The following is a 24,844-nucleotide window of genomic DNA, read 5'->3' on the forward strand; positions in this document are numbered from 1 at the left end:
CATGATGAAACCCATGCTGGAATGAAATCACTTGAGTGAACTTCTTTTTTTGCTATAGACTCATCCTTCTGAAGTTTCCCATCCTTGGCAATTTACCTTGGAACAGGCTAGGACAAGAAAACCATGATATACAAAGTAGGCAGAACAAGTCCCACCCAGATAAAGGGAAACCCAAATAAGAGCAAGTCCAACAAAATGGGGTCAGGCATGTTCTCTAGGAATACCCAAAGCACAAGGAAGAGCCTGTGCCCAGCTGAGCAGCCAAGTCAGTACTCTGCCTGGGAGGAAGCAGCAGGCAGCAGCCTTCTCTTCAGGAGGCTGACAGCTTTGCAAGATGGCCCAGAAAGCTTTGAGAGGCCCAAGGACGAAACACCACACACTGAAATTCTCCCACATCACGCAACTCTTTTCTAGCCTCAAAGCTTCCATTGCTTTCATGGACTTGAAACCAAGCAGTTTCAGGTGACTTCTGTAAGCACATTTCTTCAGGACCCCCTTTATCTACCCCATCCCACCAAAATGCCCCCAAATAACTCCAAAACTTTGTGGATCCATCACTTGCCATGTGCCCAGTTTGCTGTTTCCACACAGCCTGCTCCACAGGCAGCATGGAGTGTTTGACTCTGAAATACAAGCCACAGGACATGGTTACCACCCTCCTACTGGGACGGTACTGGCACACCACAATCCAGCCCAGGGAGTGTGAATGAAGGTGCAACGTCTCCACAAGGGGTTTCAGTATGGCCAATCTGGAGCCCTCAGAGAGGGAATACACAGGACCTAATCTATCTTGCAGAGAGACTCACTCATCTGGACCCCAGCCCATGGAATACTTTCCTTTACCTCCTCCCAGTCTGAGTGACACCCATCTCTGCCCAGATTTGGTGCAGAACACTTGCTAAGAGCCCTGATATCTAAATCTTGTGGTTATCTAAATGTTATGGTTTCAGAAAAACTTCCCCGCCCTCTCTGCACTGAGCACATCAAGTTTCACCACCTCCAGTTAGCTCTTTCTGCTGCTCTTGCCTGTGAGTGGTGCTTTTCAGTCGTGTCCTTTTCTCCTGACTCACATCCTAGGAGCTCCTTACGTGTCTGAAAGCCACCCCCAGCAGTCCCCCAGTGCCATCAGCACTCCCTGGCCAAGAACCTGTGGTCACAGCCCTGCCAGCTGCTGTCCCCACTCCCTGTACCGTGCACACAAAGCTGATCCATCCTCAGTGCCATCCATCCCCTGTCAAACCCCACGTGCTGGCTCCCAGGGGCAGGCACTGTGAGCAGACTCCTGTGAGTGGGTTTCCAAGGAGGAATGTCCAGGTGGCCCAGGGGGAGCCAGCAGGGTTCAAATCAATCGAAAGGGATTTGACACCTAGGCTGTCTGCCTCCTTCAGCCCCCCAGCTCCCCTCCACTCAGTGCTGCTTGCAAGCAGGAAAATTTGGTTTCAAGGAAGGAAAGCATGGATTTGATCTCCTGCTTCACTTCAACACAGAGAAGCTGGGTTATTAATGACAGCCTGAAGGCCAAGCCTGCTGCAGAACTGCCCTCAGAGCAGGAATACAGAGGGGAACTGCTGGAGGTCTCCACAAGTCAGGATGCTCAGAACACCCCTCCTTTCCTGCCAGCCATGCAATTCCCAGGGTATTACACACCCTCAGCTCAGAGCTCAACCAAACACCCCTGCTCCATCAGATGAACTCAGTTCCCATTACTGTATTTAAATATCAAGGTGTCCACTTGGAAGCAAGACTTGAACACATCCCAGTACCACATTCAGGCTGGGACTAGTCCATTCCTAGGCTTCCTTACAAAGAGCAGGAAAGGCTCTGCTGATTTATGCATACTTTTATTTCCATGTAACTGCTGAGGCCTACAATGCCCTTCCAGGGGTATCCAAACAGAAGGAAAAGGCGCCGCAAGGGCTCTGCCTTTTCTGAGACATAAATCCATCCATGCAAGTACAAACACATCTATGCAAACCACTTACATCTCAGCTAACATCTGCTTTCCTTTTTAGCTTGCAGATGACCATGTTCTTCCTACACATAATTCTGATGTGCTTAATACCATTATTTTAAAATTCACTCAGTGGGTAAGAAATCAGCAAATAAATCCAAGCAAAGACTCTCCCCTGCTTGAACAGATGTCAGATCAGGATTCAAAGCTGAGCAGAATAGCCCACAGCTCTCAAGGATTTTGTTTCAGATATCACACAGATTTGTTTTAACAAATACACAATTTTTCTAGGAAATGGCTGACACTAACAAAGAGAAAAGCAAATTATTTTAAATGATCAGGTACTAGAGATGAGGCTTCTCTGCCCTATCTTGTTTACTCTTCAGGTTTTTGACATGGAAATCTCAATTTCCATTTCCTTTCATGGTGGCCCTTTGGCTGCCAGTCCTTCACTCACAGCTAAAAGAGCCAATTTTGGCTCATCAGGAAGTCAAAGAGATAGAAGTCAGAAGAGAGAGAAGGGCACCTCCTGCCTCTCCATAAGTTGCTGTTTCTTCAAGGCATGAACACATCCACAACACAGCATCTGCTCCAAACTTCAAAGCAAGATCACTACCATCATTTCCTCAGAAAGAGAAACCCCAGAGTGGGTCCTTGGAAGGGACAGTCTGAACACAGGCCTTGCCTCAAGAGCATTTGCAAGGGCACACTGAGGTTCAGTGTTCCTGAACCATGACAAATGTATTTATTTCAGGGTTCACTCTTACACAAAATCCATGCTGGAGCCATGTCCATAGGGGAGCAGGGAGAGCCCTTTGCTATCAGCTCAGTAATCTGTATGAACTGATTGATTTTTCTTTTTGAACACTCCCTTGTGGTCATTCTAGCCTGCTGGCACTAGAGTGCCAGCAGGTTTTGGCCTCAAGATCTCTGGTTCCCCCTCCAAATGTTTCTTAATCATCTAATTCCCTAACAGTTTCCCTGTGCAATCAAAGTCATCCGCATTGTCATTGCGCCAGCTCGAACTGGAGGAGAAGATAAACTGGGGGAGCCAAGTGAAAAGGGGAAGGGCTCAGAAAGTCATTGTGTCAGGGAGAAGGGAGCAGCCCTACACTCCCACAGACACCCTGCACTGCTCTCCACCAATCTGCTGAAACCTCAGTGGCTCTACTCATTAGATCAGCATCTGCTGCCATCCCAGCACTGCCATCTGTGCACTCATTTCCCAAAGCCACAATCCCAACTGGAGGTTAGTAGGTCATGGACATAATTCTCTGCCCCTCTTGGGATGAGAGGAGACTTGGTTCCAAGCTGCAGGAAGCACTGAGAGCCCCCCTGTTACCCATCCTGACCCTCTGAGGCCTCTCCTGCCCCTTGCTGAGGGTGGAAGCAAGAAGTGACCGGCACACCTACCCCAGCTCTGCTGGTGGGCGATTTACTGGTGAAAGAATAATAATAAAAAATAGACACCACCTTCAAGAACAGCTAGACCAAGGATCAACATCTGAAATGGTACCAACAGGAGAAATTCAATGAGGTTCACAAGAGGCAACTGAAAACACAAAGGAGGGTTCAGAGACGAAAATCCAGGTATTGGTTATACTGGCAGTAAAAGATAAACCCCTGTTTACATATTCAGAGAAATGCAGAGCTTTAGGATGGCTTGTTCCCATACTATCCAACGGATTTGCATGGAGTGTAATCCAAAAAGGGCGGCTTTGCAGTGCCAACCATCACATCCCCAACTCAGCCCTTCTCAGCTGGAGAAAGAGCTCTGGCTTCAAATCAAAATGTTTCTAAAAGAGATTTTTTTCGCACATGGTAAATTCCTTGGACTTTTCTGCCCCTTAGCAGTTTCACGTGAACACAGGGAACAGAATTAGGCAAAGCATTAATGTGGCTTAAGTAATTATAGTGGCACATGCTATCATCAGTTCAAGACACAAGATTAACACAGCAAGCTCCAGTTAAAGCAGGCCTTCCCCATACTAGGAAAAGAACCAGCCTCTCTTTTGCTCTAAAACATAAACAGCCTATCCTGATAAAGTGGGAATAAAGACCCCATAAAATCTTCCCAAAGGCATCTCTGCTGGTATCTGTTCTGAAACACAGAGGAAGTTTCAAGATGAAGCTGAAGAACCACTTTCAATCCACCAAGTAGTTACACACCCTGTGGCTTAAAATACCATGTCAAGGTTATATTGAATTATTTTCTTCTACATCTACATGACTAATTGTGTCCCCTTGGGCCAAGGGAGATTTCTAAGAGAATTGCTGGGTCAGGAAAAAAGCAGCGAAGACCATTCTCAATTAAGGAAGGCTTAGTCATAGATCTAAGAAAACATGCAGTTAATTGAGGCAGAAGTGACCAGTAAATTAAAATACTATGTCACTTAGACCTACCCCAAAACCAAAAGATTCTGAGACTAAAGCTGCCTTAGAGGACAATTCCTCTGTTTTGCCCAGACCCAATTTTTCAAATAACTCTTGCTATTTTACCTCAAACTTTGCCATGATTAATTTAGTATTAACTAGCTGGGGTTTAGAAATTTAACTCCTCTCCCAAGAACAGGTTACAGTTATAGAAGAATCTTAACTTTGACTCACCCCAAAACTATTTCTATCAGTTCTTGAAATTGTAGAGGAAACTTAGAGGTGTGGCAAGAGGGTGGCAGCATTCAGGTGTGAGAGCCAAAAGGGCAGCAAGAAGTGTTTGTACTTCTTATTCAAATTCATTTTTTCACTTCAGGGCTGTGGATCTTGATCATTTCAAGTTGACAACAACCTAAGTGGAATTGCTCAACAGCCCTGCTGTCTGCATTGGTGTCACTGCCACGGCAACTTGTGTGGCTGTTTTTTAAAGATGGAAGGAGTGGAGGCAGGTTTTAAAAGCTCTCTGAAGAGCTGGCACTGCCTTTAAATGCATTGCCCCCAGGAATAATCCTTACCAAAAGCCCATTATCATTTTATCATTTCTCCATTTCATTCCCCCTTCCTCCCCCAGGGGCTGCTCCTTTCAGACACATCCAGACATCCCTGAAGAATTCAGACCTGAACAATTTCATCCTGCTCTCTGCACAGGTGGAAAAATACTCCCCTCTATAGCCACAATATTCTATGCCCAGGCTCTTGGGACAGTTCCACATGGCACATGACAGCAGACTCCTTTTCACTCCCCAGCACCACTCTGACATCATCACAGCCCAGGAACACTGAAATCCTAGGAATACAAGACTCTTGATAGATCTCCATGACACCTGAGGCACCCAGCAGCCTGGCTGCAGCTGGAGGGGACTGACAAACACTGAGTGACACAAGCACTATGGAGACACAGTGCACAAGGAACAAGTCAAGCTGGAATTCCAGGGAATTTCAGCCTGCACTACTGATTTCTTTTGAGGAACCATGCACAATGGCAAACATAGGCCTGGGCTGGTTTATGTGGCTGAACAGTCCCTTCCAAAGGGCATCTGGTGGCACTTCAGAGCCTGGGGAAGGACAGACAAGACAGAGAGCGTGGGGAACAGCGCTGCATTAGGGTGAGATGCATTTTCACCTGCACGAGGCCCCTGACATAGCTGTCCCTCTGAAGACCTCCAAGAGCATGTCCCAGGAGCAGCCAAAGGGCAGCTGGTGGCAGGGGAAGCGCAGATGCCACATGCCACCTCCAAGCACATCCGCACATGGGGGCTTCTGTCACAGCATACGTCACAGCTGAGACTACCGCAATACGGAGTGCCACCACCCCATTACAGAGCTTCAGTCCATACAGAGCAACACCTTACCACATCAGAAGGCTGCAAGCATTGGTCCATCTTGTTCTTTAGCCCAACCTTGTACATCCCTCATGGTTCATGCACTGCACCTGTGTGCCCTCTGCTCCCTGTGGTGATTGGTCAGTGCCCCTGAACACTCCATGGCTCGTTACCTTCAAGAAGGTTCACCTGCTGCTCACAGCTGGAGCCCACTGGGGATGAGGCTCAGCCACAGCCCCACTCCCAATTCCACAAACTGTGTACCTACAGGCTTTCTACAGGTACCTGAGCCATGCCCATGGGTTTAGTGATTTAATCAGTAAGCGCACATAACTCATCCAGGGACAACTGCTTCTGCTCTCCTACCTCACTCTGAAAAACAACTTCAAAAAAAATCCCAACTCCTAGACTTTTCTGGGCTGGAAAAGAATAAATCCCTGTACCCGAGACACTCAGCATTTGTCTTAACAACGAGATTAATTGCTGGTTTTGTGTTGGGAGCCTCAGGACACACCTAAGGAAGGATGAAGTTTAGCTCTACCTTTTAGGACGCCCACCAGAAATCTGGAATTTGCAAGCAAATAAAAAAATCCAAACTTGACCTCCTTTCCAAGCTATCATGAGCAAGGAATGAAAGCTCCATGCTCTATGTTCTGCATTTACCTAAAGGAGATGGACAGTCAGTGTAAGGGAAGTGCAAAGGGTTTTACACAAACAGAAGTGCTTGTAAGAAGCCCTGATGTGACTGGCACATGCACAAGTAAAAAAGAAAAAAAACTCACAAGTTTAGGCAAGGGTTGTTGCAAAAAGAGCATTTTTTTTTTTTTAATTAGCTGTCCAAGTGAAAGCCTGTACTCTTGACAAGAAGAAAAGGAAAGCCTTTGCTTAGGGTGATGGATCACATCTAGACCAAACCTCATATCAGCATGTCCCTTCATCCTGCCCAAGTGCCTCAGTGGGAGGTGGGGCTTTGCAGTGAGGCCACAGGAACAAGAAAAATGCCATCCTGACCCTCCCCCAGAAAAAGAGCTGGAGTAAGCAAGTGGTGAAGGTAACCAGGTTTAGCTGCTGCTGGAAGCGCCCCCTCCAACACGAGCCTCTTCTCTGTCACTCTCACACCTCAACAAGTCCTAACTGCCACCACCGGCACCCTCAGGGCTTCACACCACCACAGGGCAGGGTTAGATTAGATACCAGGGAGAAACTCTTGCCTGTGAGGGTGGTGAGGCCCTGGCACAGGGTGCCCAGGGACACTGCAGACACCCAATCCCTGGAAGTGGTCCAAGGCCAGGTGGGACAGGGCTTGGAGCAACCTGGCTAGTGGAAGGTGTCCCTGCTCATGGCAGGGGCTGGCAGGAGGTGGGTTTGAGGTCCCTTCCCGGCCAAACCCCTCTGAGCATATGGCTCTCAGGCCCCTACCCACCATGGAAGCAGGATGGGCAGACAGCGATCCCACCAGTGCCAGGATCAGCGTCTCTGTGTGTTACGCAAGCCCTCCTCGGCAGGGTGGGAATGGCTGCACCGAGGGCTGTGTCAGCACCTCCTCAGCTGCCCTGCCCCAGCCTGCCTGCCCCAAGCACCTTCCCATGGCCTTTCCCATGGACACTGCCAGCTGCACCCTGCCAGTGCCCCAGCGGGCCCCAGCTACACAGAGGGCAGTCTGCAAGGCAAGCAGTAATTAGCTCTGTGCTTAACTCATCTCTGCACTTGCACTACAGTGGACCCAAGCACTACTGGAGGGGCAGAACAAGGCCTGTTCCAACTGACCCCAGCACCTGGGACCAGTCCAGAGCCTGCCGTGCAGTTCTCAAAGACCAAACCAGCAAAATTCCCTCCTACTCACAGCAAAGTCTCCCTGACCACTTTCCCTATGCAAAATGCCAATACAAAAACAATGAAGCTTTGGCCATCCTACCTGGTTTTTGTCAGCTACTGTCAGTGCTCTCACTGAGGTGAGCTGAGGCTAAAAGCTTTTGGAAAATCCTAGTCCATGTCTTGAAAAATCAGGAAAGAATTTGGATGGCTGAAAAATCCAGTAACACGAACAGAAAGAGAACTCTTGGCACAGTCCTGACTGTGCTGCATCTGCTCTGCTAAGGAGGTTCATTTATTTCCATCCTGTAGCTCTCTCCTGCTATTTATAGCGTCTGCCTTAATGAACTTTCAAAGCAGACACCCAACTTGAGCATTCCTAAAGAGATGTCTAAATATCCTTGTTGAATTAATTTGATCTTTTTATGAATGGACCCTTCCAGTCAGACTGGCATTCCTCACTGGGAATCACAGAATGGTTAAGGAACCTTAAAGATCTGCTCATTCAACCCCGTGCCATGGGCAGGGACACCCTCTACTACCCCAAGTTGCTCCAAGCCCTGTCCAACCTGGCCCTGAACACTTCCAGGGATGAGGAATCCATCACTTCTTTGGGCCACCTATGAAATGGGACATTGCCCACAATAAACTCTTCCAGCAAAGCAGGCACTCCAAGATGGGAAGCAGGACCAGGAATTTACCTGCTTCCAGTGCAAATCTGATCCATCCAGCCAAAACCTCACCTTCACTGGGAGAGATGCACTCCATGTAGAATGGCAGCACAAGCCCCAAACTGCACCTTAATGAAATTACTCCCTGCAAACAGGAGAAGTGCTCCTCCAAACCCACATCTGAGGGCTCAAGAGAGGATTTTTACTAAAACCATTAAGAACTGTTGCTGCTGGGTGCAAGAGGAATTCTCTGAGCCAACTAGAAGCCTTTAAAAAGCTCTCATGTCATCCTTCCACTTTCTCTTTATATGGGTCCTCTTACCCCTGCTTTTAGGTATTCCAAAATTTAGATTCTGCAGTTATATTTATCAACATGGCAACATTCTGACACCTGACAAAAATCAGGTTTTGCTCTCTTCAGGGCTGCAAGCACTAAGAGAATTCAACTCCTTGGAAGTAAGAATTTCTCAGAACCACAAGGGGTTTTAAAAAGTCAGTAAAGTATTGCAACACCTGGGTTTGGGCCAGGGAGGTGAGCCAAAGGGACTTGGAGGGCAACCAGACAATGAGAAAAAACCCCTTCCCAGATCAAGTGGAGATGCATTTCCTCATGGGAAAATCTCTGCACACCGGTAGTACAGAACGAGGAAGAGGGAAATGGACTCAGAGAAACTTCATCTGCCTTCCTTGTTCCTCCCTTGTGTCATCCCTTGCAAGTAGCAGCAAACTGCACCATCCTCTTTGTGCTGACACAAGCACCAGCTGATCCATGAGGCAGAGCCTAAAAAGCCTTTGTTCCTGACTGGCCCTAAATGGAAACCAAGGCTAGGGGGTTACAGGAGGTGCTTTTAGACCAGAGGTGCTGGGATGTTTCACCTGGAAGAGGATTTGTCATCGTCTGCAGTCCTGCCTGAGAAGCAGGGCGTGAATGCCTAAGTTCCCTGAGAGCAGAGACAGCCCCGCAGGCCTGGAATGTCCTGAAAGGGCTCTGCAGAGGGAACATTGCCTTCCTGCCTCCTCCTCAGTCTGTCAGAATATCCCTGTCTGGATTTGTGAAGGAGGCATGGTTCCCAAGCACTCATTTCCCTAGGATAAAATGGATCTGTACACGTTCCACCTGCCCAGCTCTCTCCAGATGGGAGAGCTGAAGGTTGTCTAGAACTACCAGAGTTTGGCTCAGCTGGACACAGGTTAAAAAAAATATAAGGGCTGACATTTCCAGACTGCACCAATTCCCAAACACAGAGGCACAGATAGAGTGGTTTGGGACCGAAACAAAACTTTCCTAGGGAAGATTTACATTTCTGGACCTGTTTATTCTCTTGCTGGTATCAATGGACATTTTCTGTCAGGTTCAGCTGCTGCGAGCAGCTTGACCCAGTGAGTCAAACCCAGACTTGGTCTAAGTCTAATTGCAAAGTTTTCATCCAAGAAGCTGAGAAATTATTTTCAGGTAAGATATTGAAGCTTAGGCTCATGGTCCTTAGGGACAGATCAAGAATTCCAAGTGATGTACCAAATCACAACTGGCTTAAGCTTTCTACTCAGGAAAAACAAAGGTCTCAATATATAGGACAACAAAATTGTTCCCTGAACTTCTACAGATTATTTTAACAACTACATTATTAAAGATTTTGTAAATCAAGCTCTATATACTTGTCCTTGTATTAGAAGAGACACTAAATCACGAGTTGTATACCCAAGCTGAACTGACAAGTGTCTAATACTGGCCAAGGTGATAACTGCAAAATCAACAAAGAGAAGGAGCTCTTTGTATAAATTAAGAATTTCTTAAAATGAGATATGTTGAACCAAAACTCACAGTGCTTGAGATTTCTTCATGTCAGACCAGATTTTGCTTGTTTTAAACCACACAGCCCTCACACCTATTTCAGCATCTGATAGTCCACACTCTCTACTGACTGCCTTACATATACGTAGTACAGCTCATTTCAGCTTTCTCCCAATTCCATTAAAATTGCTCTGCAATATTCTCCAGCTCTTAGTTTCTAAAGTTCTTTTGAAACTGAATTTGAGCCACCCATCCCTCAATCAATGCCTATTATGGGATGAAGATTAAAACCCCAGGGTTGTAACTGAGGTTTCTTGCCGGGATTGCCAGCACTGGACACCAGCCTGAACTGGTACATGCTGCCCAGAGAGAAATGGGCTTCTGTCAGACACACTTGTGTGACACAGCTGGTGGGGAGAAAAGAAAGGCATCTCAGAAAGCAAAAGAAAGGGTGTGAAACACAAAATTCAGGTCAGTTCTGAAGACAGGAGTTTCAGAGGAGGAAAAAGCCCAGGGATATGAGGTAACTTGTAATTCAAGACAGTAATCTGAACTACCCCTCTCCTTTACAGAGCTCCAAGATAACTGAGCCAGCTCGTAAAAAGATCTGGCCACCAGCATGAAACAGCAGGTCCCTGCAAGGACCTGGAAAAGTATCCAGATACCTGAGCTGCTGAACAACAGAGAAAAGGGCACAGGGATGGGGTATGAATGCTACTGCATGGGACACCTGGAATATTCATGCAATTCCACTCCAAAAATCTGCAGTGCAAAGAGGTCAGGGTGGAAGAGCCTATGGGAAAACTGCAGATGGAAAGTGATGGGAAGACTGCATTTTCTTACTTGCAGTAATATGTTCTTATCTGCACTTACACCTGCATAGAAAAAACAGAAGAGAAAAAACACCACAAACCCCTCCTCAAATGTCACAGACACAATGATGGGCAAAATGAAAACCTGATGGGACATGAAAATCTGATGGAAGAAATGGGTTTTCAAACACAGGCACACTTAGCCCATGGAAACAATTTCCCTAGGATATGATACATTCAGAATCAAAAAAGAAATTTCTACAGGCCTGGTAACCTGCATGCTAAAGAACAGAGGTGTGAAAATAAACATTTTATGTTTAAAGTTTAAAACATTTGAGTTCTTGAAGTAATTATGTCTTTTGGTGTTAAACCAACTCCTGGTATCTGAGCACTGACAAAAAACCTTCTTTGGGACAACCAGGGAACAAGAGCTGGGAAGAACAAATGGAATCTATGACTTGCCTTCCTTTCTAGGTGCTGTTCTCTGAAGATGGTAACCAGGCTAAAGACATGACTGATCTGCCTGCCCTATGTTACTGTCTCTATCTACAGCAACTACCCAGCAACGTGACTTCAAAATGAGAAATGAATGTATTTCTTCAATCCAAGATGCAGTTGTATGGATCTCTCACACACAGGAAGCATTTTTCCACTTAGAAATGAAGCTCCAGCCATCTGGAATTAGCCTGAATATTCTAAGCTATATCACATCCTGGCCTGGCCTGCTATACACAACCCCATCAGCCTTCCCATCTCCCCCCTGCTCCTACCAAAGCAGCCATCTCCCAGATTTCAGGACAAGTTTGTGGCCAACAGAGAATACAGCAAGGGGAATGCAACCCTGTGACTCTGCACAATGATGGCACCAGCTAAAGGTCACTGTCCTCTGCATAACAATTCTGGTGGGAATAGAGGCACAGGCGATCCAAAACAGATCTCACCTGCCTGTCAATATTTAGACATTCAATCTCTAAAGATACTCAAACGTACAGCAAAGCTCCACTTGAGTCTCCGTTTCGATTTCAAAACCTAAAACTGGTTAATTACCAAAGGGAAAGAAGCTGTTAGCACTGCAAGTTAGTGACACATGAGGCTGAAACCATGGGGTGCTGGAATTCCAGAGCATGTGCACGCCCCAGAGCCAGGGCAGAAGCTGCAATAGATCCACCTAGGCACTGCTCAGTCTTTGCCCTTGCTTGCTATCTCTTTACACACAGTGTCAAATTGCTTTTCAAACATTCAGCCTGTTCCTGCCTGGCATCCCTCAGGGGCCAACTCAGGTGATACAGAGGGATGAAATGTCTGCTCTGGGCTGTGCCTTTTTCAAGCACAGCAGCTGGGTAAAACCACTCCAACCCTGCAATGTGAGATCATTGTTTTTGTGGCTCGAGTTCCATCCTCCGTGAGCAGACCCCCTAGAGAACAGAACATTGTAAGGACTGACAAGTGGAAGCAGTACTCACTGAGTGGTTTAAGGATGCTGCTGCTTGTCTCGTCAGTGTTTTCTACGTCTGATTTGTCCGAGTAGTTCTCCGAGATTTTCTCCTTTTCTTTCTTTTCTTTGTGCCCAGCTCTTCTTCTGTGACGCCTCCTCCGCCGGTAGCTCTTCGGCACATGGACCCCGATGTAAATGGTGTGGTGACCTGGGGAGCACAAGCACACCAACATTAACTTCAGCTCTATGCAGTCTGGGCACCATGGGCCAGCACAGTTCACACTGCATTTCTGTCAATCCCACAATGGTTTGGGTTGGAAGGGACCTTGAAGCTCACCTCATTCCAAAACCCTGCCATGGGCAGGGACACTTCCACTAGCCCAGGTTGCCCCAGGCCTCATCCAACCTGGCCTTGGACACTTCTAGGGATGGGGCAGCCACAGTTTCTCTGGGCAGCCTGTGCCAGGGCCTCACCACCCTCACAGGGAAGGATTTCTTCCATATGTCTAACCTAAACTTCCCCTCTTTTGGTCTAAACTCGTTACTCTTTGTCCTATCCCTGTTTCACTCCAGAAGGCAAGTGAGATATCTCTCTTAGCTGGCCTAACGTTAATTAGTCCTGTTTTTCTTGTCTCCAGATGTGAGCTTGGAGCTCTGTAGCTACCGTTTGGAGAAGTATTTTTATCCTATCATTTCTGAGAGCACGTGCCAGTGCAGACTCTGATAACGGTTGTCCTTGTGACTCATTTAAATACAAAAATAAACCCCACAGAAGGCCATCATACTCATTCTGTAATATTGAACAGAGTGCTTTTCAAACACATTCTACACTAATTTTTCCATTTGTTTTACCAAATACACTGGCTGAACTTAACAACTACCTCATGCCAAGTGATTCAGTTTAATTGAAGAGCTTAGACCAACAAAATCTACATCACTTGACTGTGCAGTCCACTGTATAACAAGTGCCAAAGTACCATTAGGTACCTTACACAGGTGCCACTATAGAGGTCCATGCTCTAAGTACCATTAGGGTGTTGTGATAACACAGCAGAGGAGGAAGGACTACTTACACAAACTCCTATAAACTCCTACTTGACACTTTCTAAAATAAAAATTAACAAGTAACAGAAGAAGTGCCAAATCTCATATGTTGGCTGTAAATCCCAAGGATGCCCTTGCACTGAGACTGGGATTTCAAACCAAAGCACTTCAACTACATTTGCTAATGGTTGTGTCTATTTGTGTCTGATAGAAATGTTTTCTTTTCAGGGCTTTCTGCACTTCTGCCAGCTCGGGATGAATATCCTGTGCTTACAGAAAGCACTTAGATGTTGTCTTCTCCGCCCAGATCATTGAGACATCTCACTGCAAGCTATAAAAGCAGCTCTTACAAAAGTAACTCCTGAGAAATGAGAGCTGGATTCTGTACTTGGGACCAAGTTTGATTTCCCCATTTCAATCCCAGAGTGGCCGAATGGAGAGTTTTGGATGAACAGACTGAGTAAACAAATTCATCTGAATCAATGACCCACAAACTGAACATGTGTCTCTAATTCCTCTTTATGATAAATCCAGTCTTGGTGACTGAACAACTGAAAATTCAGGCACAAAATACTCCATTTCTGTAACTAACTGATTTGCCAATGAAAAACAACCCTGATTTGCCATTTCAAATTCCACACACTCCTGAGGCCAGCTGTGAGGCCTTTATTTTGCATGTTTGCTCATCTTGTTCCAGCCCCTGCCATGGGCAGGGACACCTTCCACTACACCAGTTTGCTCCAAGTCCCATCTAACCTGGCCTTGGACACTACCAGAGATGAGAGAGAGAGGATTCTGGAGCTGAGCAGGGTTCAAACTCAGGCAGTGAAATAGTGACATAACAGGGTCCTGTGTCTGCTGCCTCTTGTCAGAATGGCCATCTCCGAGGAATGGGATCACAGTGCAGAGGGAAAGGGCAGAGCCACAGAGACATCTGCAGCAAGACCTCCCAGACAGACACGTGAAGATCCAGTTTAGCTCTTGCGTGCCAAAGGAAACCCAGAAAGCTCTTCCAGCAACTGGAAACATCAGCTTTAACGTGGCAGATGGCCTGAGTACAGGGACAGGGACGGGGAGATCTTATCTGAGCACAAGCAGGAGTTGGAGGGTGGGGGTGACCCCAGACAGACAGGGCAGTGGTAGCCCCTCCCAAGGGATTCTCACGCCCAAAACTCCATCCAAGAGCCTGATGCAAAAGGCATCTGTATTAAACATTCCCCTTTGAATCACTTGAATTCTGTGGTCAGTTCGATAATAGAAACACATCATAGTGAGCCTGCAGTCTTAATACTTTAATATGCTGCCAACAGAACTGGACAATCTCTTTAATCTTTGGACCACGTGTGCACAGCACAGATTTTGGTAATATGAAACTCACTTGTATATACGCAGGCAAACATCTGCATTACTTTGCTGCTTTCCCCTAGTCTGAAGGCAGAGACTTATTTAATGTTCCTTGCTGTGCCCCCACCCCCCAACCGTTCAGGGTGGCCAACCAAAACATTTTCCTTCCCCATGTACTTGAAGTGTTTGGCATCTGTTTATATTGTTCCAAATGCTGAGATAATCTCCAAGGCTCCCTTCTCAAAGCGCCTGGGAGGAAACAATTGACACATACTCTCAATGCTCTGGGCTCCTGGGAGATTTCCGACTCACCGGGGGAAGCCAGCCTTTCCCATGAGAACCAGTGCCTGGAAACACAACGTGACACACAGGCACTGCAAGGATCCTGCAGCTGGGGAGGAGGGGAAGCACGGAGTGCTAAACTTCAGGTAACCCAACCCTGCCCTCTTGCACACCCAGCACAGCTCCTCCTGGCCCTCCCCAGGACACCCACACCCTCTGTGTGCACCGCTGTGTTACACCAGTGTCTGTGTCACAACACTCACACCCCACCTGTACCAGGCACATGCAGAGCTGCAGGTCCCGGTGGCACCTGCTCTCTTCTCAGTGTCAGTGGGCTGGGTCGCTTTGGACTTACACGGACTGTAGCTGAAGTCTTTGACTTTTGTGACCACAGAGAATGTTTACTGTGCCCCAAGCTCACACCAAAATCGTTTCATCTGATTATTAACAAAACAAAAAGCAGTCATCATCAGGGAGGTTCCCCTGGAAAAACTCAGTTAAAACAGCATCTTTTGCTTTACTAAGAGCTACTGAATAAGTTCATGATTCAGCACCCAGATTTGGAGTTTGGGCACGGGAGACTCCCTGAATCAGCTCTACTGATGAAAACCCCCTTGTGTATCATCACCCAGCTGAGGTTCTGTGAAATGCAGCACACCCTCCCTGACTGCAGGAATATCTGCTCATCATCATCATCAAGGCCAGCTTGGATGGGGCTTGGAGCACTCCAATGGAAGGTGTCCCTGCCCATGGCAGAGGGGTGGAATTAAATATCCTCAAGGCCCCTTCCAACCACAACCATTCTGAGACATCACTTGATTATGATCCTCTTTTTTTTAAGCACTAGCTCTTTTTTTAAAAAGGTACTAGGGAATGGTTTTTGCTCAGCAAAACCAAAACTCAGTCACTTGGAGACAGGAGCTGAAAGTTATGGAATCAAAGGATAAAGTCTGCCTGCTGCATCTCAGAAGGAATCCTTTCCACATGACTGGATTCTTGAGACTCAGAGTGTGGTAAGACCAGCCCATAAAGAATCTCACGCTGGCACCTTAGAAGAAAACAAGATCAAAATCTAATATTAAAAAAAGTATAAAGGACTGAAAATAAGCTGAGCATTAGCAGTTTTCACCCAGCCCTTGTTTATCCCTTTAATGACTCCTTTGCAAAGAACAGGGAGAGTCACATTAAACCTGATCAGACTGCAACAGGCCCATGTGGTTACTGATGGCCACAAAGCCAAAATCTTCCCCACCAACTCTGGCCAGATATTTTGGGCCACCTGAAAAATGGGCTCTGCTCAGGATGCCCCAGCCATGTCACTTAGAGGCTTATGGCATGGGGTTGGAAAGAGGTGACCTTGAAGGTCTCTTCCAACCAAACCACTCTGTGATTCCATGAAAGGTGAGACCTTTTCAGTCCATTTTCACATCCCAGCCATCAGTCTTATTCCCAGATGGAATGGAAAGCCCCAGGTGCCCCCCCCCCCCCCCCAATGTAACATCTAGAGATCTGCTCCGCAGTCACACCAGAGGGGCCACATGCTTTGTCAGCAGAAGATGGCACAGTTTTGTGCCCAAGGAGGTGCCAGCACACAGCCAAGCCCACAGAGAGAGCTGGCACCAGCCAGGACATGGCCAGGATCACAGCCAGGTCAGTGTGCTTAAGAGCAGCTGCTTTTCCAACCTGGGGTTCGTGCAAAAGGTGCTTCTCATTTTGTGTGAGAATCAAAGAAAATTAACAATACAAAAAAAAGCCCACAGCTCAGAAGGACAAATAAATCAGGGGGATGATCCATTTTAAAGGGGAGATACTAAAAGTAGCGCTAACGAGGTCCCAAACTAAGCCCTGCTTAGTTTCAAATCAGCTCAAGAAATAAGAACAAAAGGCCAGGCCGTCACGTGCCGGGTGCCCTTAGCTCTACCTGGTTGTAGAGGGCTTTACAGGTGCTGGCAGCAGCAGAGGGGCAGCACCTGCACCCCACCCAGCTGCACCTTCCAGGCCACAAGCTGCTCTGCGCTCCCAGGATGGGATGCACAGCCAGCAGGACACCCCACGCTGGAGAGCTGTTCACACCTTGGCAGAAACAGGGAACACAAGGACCTCCCCAGCACTGTGCAAGAGCCATGTCCTATTCCCATTCATGCACATGGACAGAGACACTGAGTCTCCAGGGAAAACCAAACCTCTAGACAGCCTGCCCAAGCACAGTTCCCCCAGGCTCACCCACCAGTCCCCACGGGGTTTTCAAAACATGCTGGTATTCCAGCGACCAATTTTCCATGCAAGTAAAAATCCATCAGTCAGGGAAAATGCAGAAGGATTCACTGAGCACTTTGTGGAAATCTGAACAAAACTGAATGCACTAGTTGGAGACAGATCAAATCCAAATCCCTTCTCCTATAAAGAACAGTAGTATGCAATTAACCAATTCTTCTGTGTTGTGGCGGTTTGCCAAGGAGAAGGGTCAGCATGAATCCATCAAGAGATGGGAACAACAACCATAAGGCTGAGCTGCAGGTTCACAGACCTGTGATAAATGTCTCCTGATAAATGCCATCAGGAGATGAGTCTGCCATGAGGGAGACACAGGAAAAGGCAAAACATAAAACAGAGGCTTCATGAGAGACAATCCTGAACTACTATGCCACAGAAAAAGGAAAGAAGACATAACAAGATTAGAAACATCAGGGATCTCTTCCAGTCTACCAGCTCCAACAGAAGAACCCCAAATTCATGGCTTAGATTCAAGCGAGGATCACCATCAGCAAGGAACAGGCAGTTCCTTAACCAAAGAGGGAACTTGTGCAAAGATCATTTCATATATTTGCATTACTGCCCTTTCATCTCTTAACCAGTAGTCCTTGACTGAAATGCCTATGAGGGGAGGGAATGAGCTGTGCAGGGGAACACGGTGGGGAAAACTGGAGACCTTTTTCTCTTTTTCTGTAACACCAGGCTTCTAGCACTTCAGTATCTTCAAAAAGGATTTAAAGCACTAGCATGTAACAAAGCTATAGTTAGACAGAAGGGAAGTCTACCTAGCCATTTGCCTAAAGCTTGCACTCCTCTGTTCCAAACAGATGATCCATGACCCAGACTGGACCTACCAGATTCCTAACAAGATTCAGACGCCACTCCAGCAAAGATGAGTTAGATCTGAGCAACAGGATGGCTCTAAAAGACGAAGCTCACATAAATTCAAGTAAAAAATATCTAAACAGGAAAATAAAATAAAATTAGGTCTTCCATTTTCTTCCTGAAGATCCTAGAAACCCTGCTTGTGCAGATGGAACAAAGTCATTCGGGGGGGGTGGCAATGAACGAAGGGGTGGACATTGTTCAGACAGAACAATGAACATGTGGTGGGGGTATTCTCCCTGAGCTTTACATAAGCCACTGCGAGACTCTTACCCACAGCCCTGTAAGCTGCTTTTCTTTCTCTCTTCTTTGGAGCTGTGAGAGGTTATAAAAGCCACTGAACCTGTCCTGCTGTGATCTGATCTAATCTGGCCAGAACTACTTGGCTTCAATGGAAAGAAGAGTTGAAGAAAACTTGAAGAACAGAGGGCTCCGAGGAACAGGGCAGAGAAGGGGATCTGTGCCGGACTGTTGCATTTAGCTCTCGGGAAGCACAGTACCTTTGGATTTTCTGGCATCCTTTAAAATCATGTCCCCTTCCAAAATGCTCCAAAAGACCACTCTAGAGAACTGATCTTGGCTGAAAATCTTTTCCTATTTCCATCTCATTAATTACCAAGACTGAATGAATTGAGTACCAAGCTGTACTTGAATTGAGTACAAGCTGTGCTCACAGGTAGAGGCAGGAGTCAGACCTTGCTCCAACAGAAGTAAGAGCTGTGGTATGATGACTAAGGCATCCCAAGCTGCCTCCATTCTCTGGGAAAAACCTCAAACCAGCCCTCTGCAACTGACCCTCGATTCCAAGGCTGCAGTTTAATTGGAACAGGTGTCTGATGGAAGGCCTTGCTGCAAACAGAACAGGGCTCACACAGAGGTGCCCATACAGAGGCACTCCACACCTCCCCAGCAGCACACATTTCCTTCAGGCAGTGCAGGAGTTCCCTGTGCCCCTTCTCAGTCTCTGTTTCAGTCTGGTGTTCTGCTACCAGAGCAGGAACATCACCAGAAGGAAAGGAGAGGACAGGCCTCCAGGAAGGCTGGGAGGATGCTCAAACCAGCAAGCTACAGCCCCAGCACCAGTTTCCAGGTTAAGCCCAGCTTTGGCGGTTCTGGTATGAGAAGCACAGGTGGGAGAGGGAACAACACTCCTGATGTTACCTAGCCCCAGCCCAGGCAACATGACCAACATGTTTTGGGTTACCTTTTCATTTTAAATGTCCTGGAAAAATCCAGAAAGGCTCACAAGCATATCTGGGACTCACATCTGGCAAATGAGCAAAGGCTGTATCTGATTTGTCATCTCCATGCTGAACTGTTATATCCAGTGTTATTGTACCTTAAAAAAGAGCTGTTGGGCAGAGGAAGATGAGAACAGACAGTCAAACAAGCCTAGACTTGAATCCTGACTGAAATGAGAGGAGGTGTTCCCATCCAAGGCTGCAAGGTGCCATGTGAGGGCCACCTTTCTAGCTGGCATGGGCCCCAACAAAACTAGTTTCACTGCCAGGTCAGAGAACTGATGATAGTTTCCAATCAGTTGGACTTGATGATCTTAAAGCTCTGTTCCAAGTTCAATGATTCTGTGATTCTAAACTGACTGGAGATGGGAAAAACGAGTCACTGCCAGAATGGTATGGAAACCCACTCCTTCACCTCGTGCTCAGCACATGCTGGCACAAAACTTATTACCACTGCAGAGCAACCACCACCTTTCCCTAACCATGGGCAGACCATGCCAGCTATTGACTCAGCTGCTTTTAGAATGCTTCCTCCACTTCTCGTGCTGGCACAGCCAGCTTATTGCTGCCTTACATCAAGTCATTTACCAGCCTCTGAACCCAGACTGCAGCTTTTCTCACTGAGCATGGAGAGGGTGGCCATCAAAAACCTCCTCAGCCTACCCAGCACCCTCAGAGCTAATGCTGATTGCTGACAGCAGAGCAGGGACAGCAACATGACCAGAACAATATTCCATGCAATGACCTGCTGGACACTGCCAAGAGTAAGCACTCTCCTGAAAAGTGAGATTCCATGGGGAATTAAAGCTGGAAAGGAAAGAATATGAAGACCTGAAATCTTTCATCAGGGTGTTTCAAAGCTGGGAAGATTTAAACCACCTTTCTTGTTTTTACTTAATTGTGTGGAGCAGCCCTGCGTTCCAAACTCCACCTGCCATTCCCAAGTTCATAGAATCACAGAATGGTCAGGGGCAGAAGGGACCTTAAATCTCATCTAGTTCCAGCCCCTGCCATGTGCAAGGACAACTTCCACTATCCCAGGTTGCTCCAGGCCCCATCCAACCTGGCCTTGGACACTTCCAGGGATGGGGCAGCCACAGCTTCTCATGGCAACCTGTGCCAGGGCCTCACCATCCTCACAGGGAAATTGTGCCAGATGCTGGTTGCAAAGAGAGCACAAAGGCACTGCCTGAGTCCTCTGAGTTTGGCTTTTGCAGGAGTAAAGCCTAGTTCAGTTTTACTGAAGCAAAACACAGCCTGGTTTGCTTCTACATATAAATTAAGGGTACCAAAGAACATTAATGAGCACATTCTGTGATCAGATTTTACCTGATTAATTTTTTAATCACATTTCTTTCAGAAGCAATTAAAGACTTTGATATGAAACAGGTCATCTGGTTACTTCTGAAAAGGAAGGAGGGTCTGCCTACAGTCATGGATCAGAAACAGAGGGCAGGGATGAGAGGAGAAAAAGAAATGCATGTATATGGGCAAATACAGCTCATTTCTCCCACTGTCAGCCTGCTGTTAATACAGGTAAAGATGTTCACAGTTAGCTCTGCCCTTTTAGCCTCTCTCCTCGTTGATCCAACCACCAAGGACTAATCTTGGGCTTATGGCATCACACAGCTTTCTACCAGCAAAATGCAATGACACAACCGGGTCGAGAATAGAAAGCAAGGAGGAGGAAAGTGCTAAAATGGAACAAGCAGTTATGGAACATTGTTACAAAATCCCTGGGTTAGCCACTCTGCAGAGCACAACAGTACATGACACAACCATAACAGGACCCAGGAAAAGTTTCCCCTAACTTCCCCTAACAGCGCTGAGAGGTGCTATGGAAACCTTTACTTTGCCCATCATTTGAAGGCAGGACAGGTATGCTGCTTCTGATTTGAGTCATCAGACTTCAAATCCAGCATCCTTCACCCCACCACAGAGCCAGGGTGGCAGCAAGCCTGGGGGAAGTTCCACTCAGAGAGCCAAGAATACCTTATCTCACAGGATAAGGTGGAGCTTTACTTTTCCCCTCTTGCAAAATCGGTTATTAAGTAATGTGTTTATGTCACACATACCAGCACTCCTCACAGGGGCATTACAGCAGCACAGTGTTACCTTCAAGGAAAGGAACGTGCAGTGCTCTAAATGAATGGGAAGGGTCCTCTCTCATGGCTCAGGGCAGTGCCTCTTCCTGATTTCCCCCAGCAAAGTCAACTGGTACTTGCTTTCCTTCATGCTCTGCCCTAGACCCAGGCAAATCCCCTGGCTCACCAGGTCACGTTTCTGGGCACTTCTAGCCAAGCAACTCCTCCTAACTAACATGCACTGAATCCACCTCCAAGCCCTCTCATGGGTCCAGGCAGCAGGGAGGAGCTGAAGTGGAGTAATTTCCAAATGTCAACAGCTGATATCACAGCAACACATTCCAGTGTAGGACCAGGGTGAGGTGCCACCTGAGGGACGGACTAAACACACCCTGGAAGCAGGCCCAAGGGACATAGTTCTGTCAGGTATGAACAGTTTCTGTTAACACTACATTTACTCAGTGAGGGCACAAGGGACAATTTTCCCACCCTGAAAATGTCTCAATGCCTTCCCAAGTAGAAATGCCCTTTTTTATCCCTCCTTAAAAAGCCAAGTCCTTCCCTCTCCCCCGCACCACTACATAATCAAATTGGTGGGTGATGAGGTTGGAGTTGCTATCTCCATCCCACAGACATAACCTGTGGGCATCACTGACAAAGTGAGCCACGCTCCTCTCTTTTCCCAAGGAACACACCAAAGAGGGATGCTCAAAGCGACACCTTCAAAATTCTGTCTTCGCCTCTTTGAACTCAAAGCAACTTAAAACCAGCAAAAGCAGCCTGGTTCCAAGGCATATTATAATGATCTGCTGGAGAGTCTTTCCATTCTCTCCTGCTAACCTATCTCTTCTGATAAAGGTTACAGCTCCCCTTCCCCTCATGGAAGGAAAAGAAACCATCTCCTCTCTGCTCACTTTCAGTGAAATTAAGTCTCTTGACAGACACTCTCCTTCCTTAAAACACCCCACTGTAAGTGCAGGAATCTAATAGGGACTTAAAAGCATCTGCACCAAGTGCCAGCCAAAGGTCTGCAGCCTGATATCTTAACCCTTCCACTGGGTCTTACACTAACAGAAGGCAGGGTGAGATTAGATTAAATACTGGGAGGAAATTCTTCCCTGTGAAGGTGGGGAGGCCCTGGCACAGGGTGCCCAGAAAAGCTGTGGCTGCCCCATTCCTGGAACTGTTGGACAGGCCTTGGACCAACCAAGTAGAAGGTGTCCCTGCCCATGGCAAGGGGCTGGAATTGGAGATCAGTTCCAACCACAACTACTCTGTGAGTGTCAGCTGATCCCACACATGCAGACCATGACTGCACCCAGGGTGCACATTGGATACACACACTCATGACACACACGGATCTCTGCAGAGAGACAGATGTAGCCGAGGACACACAGAGAACTGCAGAAACAGCGAGGCTGGAAACTTGGAGACAAATAAGATCTCTCCAAAGTGCCAAAGCCTTCAATGCCTACAGGCACTTCTGCAGTGCCCCAGATTGCCAGGCATGCCAAGAATTCCAGGCTGTCCCACTCAGCACAGAGCAGAGGGGCTGAGCAGCGGCTCCCTGGCTGACCCACCCATGCCCTGTGACCCTGACAGACGCCTCAGCCTTGCATCCTTGGGAAATTTAGCTGGGCTGCTCCCAGGAGCCTGGCAGGAATCATCGGCTGCCTTCAGCACCCTCGAGGGAATGAGCTGGCTGCACAGCCCCAGGGTTCTGCGGAGGCTCAGCCCAGCAGCTCCAGCTCCCTGTCGAGTACAATTAGAAGCGCTTGTTTCACCACCGCTCCTCATTCCCCCAGCTGGTCTGTTAGCCCAGCTAAACCAAATGAGGATATCCACACTGGAACAAAGGATATGAACACACCACAGCCACAAATACTACTTCAGGCCGTAACCACATCCCCTGCAGACAGTCAGAAGGACCCTCCTGCACTCATCACCAACCACCACTTGTATTTTACTCCTGGAACATCACACGCGGCCCTTGTGCCTCAAAACAACACGTAGCAACATTCAAGACAGTAAAACATTAAAAAATATCCTCTCTCTCCCTCCTCAAATGTTTCCGTTGTGCCAAAGTGTCAATTATTCCACAAGCAAAAGGCTAATACAAACCTGACCCTGCAGACAGCAAACAGCCTCATTAAACCCAATACAATGATTTATAGTGGCTGAGCACAGATTACTTCATTCCAGACAGGAAGAAAACACAGGCTTTTTGGTGGAAACGACTGGCTTGGTTTGCTGGAAGTGCTCTAACTGCTCTTTATAGAGACTATTTCCTCTCCTACTGCTGGATCCTTTCCTGTCCATTACTGGTGACAATGACATGGCTGTAACTCTACACCTTTCAACACATTTTCAATTGAAAAGCCACAGGCATTTGTTTGCAAATAAAGAAGTTAGAATAAAATAATACCCTGAAGTCAGGAGGGGAAGGATAGTTCTGCAAGGTGAAATCCTCTCCCTTCTAGGTTAAGTCCTATCCTATCCTGTTCTCCTCCTTCCCCCCTACTAGTTCATCAAGACAACAGAAAATAAATCCTCAGAAAATGAGAAAAAGAGAATTTGCTGCCATTAACTCAGTCCTATCAGCTTCATCATTTTCCAGGAAGAAACTTGAAGTAAACTGCTTTAAATTCTTTTTACCTTTGGGATTTCACAACATTTTTAGTTAGAGAAAAAGCAAAAACACGTCCAAGGGAGTCTACTCTTTCCCTATAAAGTGAGGAAATTGTTTTCTCCGTTAAAAAGTTCTCCTTGAAGGGAAAATCATTCTCTTTATGCCTCCCAAGGACAAAGAATAACCCAGGCAAATGGTCACTTCCTGCCTTAAGAGCACCCTGACACTTGGTACAAATTCTGCTGGATTTCCCACTTGGCTTCTCCAGCTGCCTCCACATTTCCAAGCTCACAACTGCAGTGCTGATAGGCAAGCACTGCCAAATAGCTCTATTCACAGAGGAAAGCAAAGCAAACAGCTCTGGTGCTTCCCAGCCATTATGCAGGGCACAGCAACCAGTACTTTGGGGGAAGAGGAAGCGTGTGCCAGCAGCACACAGCAACGTTCGCTCCCCAAATGGAACTGAGGATTTCTCTAAAAAGTCACCTCCACCCCGACCAAGCCTACCCGTGTTTCAGTCAATTTTAGGATGAAGTACTGGGCAAACCAAAGGCACCTCGGGTCTCTGCCCTCCTACATACAAACACCAAAGCAAAGGCACCCTTCCTCCCCAGCAGTCCAAGTCTCTTACCTTCCACTTCTTCTTCATCACATACATGTTTAAGGAAGGAAGCCCCTCTATCCAGTACTGCCTCGTCCTCCATCCTATAGTAATAGAAAAGAAAAAAGGAATGCTCAGACTTCTCCTGGAGTGAGCTGTTTGAACCAGCCCAAGTCCTGGGCAGGTTAACTTGCAAGCTGTTGTTCATGTTCCTGTGGGCACTCCAGTCCTCCTTCCAGTGCCTGCTGTTCCT

At 47.2% G+C, this 24,844-nt stretch overlaps 1 protein-coding gene across 4 annotated transcripts in view; it reads right to left on the minus strand.

Annotated features, from left to right (window-relative positions):
* The window catches only part of SLC4A4 (solute carrier family 4 member 4), a 114,988-nt gene that overhangs the window by 71,931 nt on the left and 18,213 nt on the right, over nucleotides 1–24,844 (minus strand). For all 4 annotated transcript variants that reach the window (XM_054291495.1, XM_054291487.1, XM_054291510.1 and 1 more), the window contains exons 2-3: nucleotides 24,622–24,695; nucleotides 12,257–12,436 (exon numbers count right to left, since the gene is read on the minus strand). In XM_054291495.1, the coding sequence (XP_054147470.1) occupies nucleotides 12,257–12,436; nucleotides 24,622–24,694 (253 nt within the window). In that variant the 5' untranslated portion in view covers nucleotide 24,695. The remainder of the gene's footprint in view (nucleotides 1–12,256; nucleotides 12,437–24,621; nucleotides 24,696–24,844) is intronic.

This window comes from Melozone crissalis, unplaced genomic scaffold, assembly GCF_028551555.1.
Source record: "Melozone crissalis strain CALT ecotype California unplaced genomic scaffold, PUWL_Pcris_2 ptg000006l_1, whole genome shotgun sequence".
NCBI classification, from domain to species: domain Eukaryota; kingdom Metazoa; phylum Chordata; class Aves; order Passeriformes; family Passerellidae; genus Melozone; species Melozone crissalis.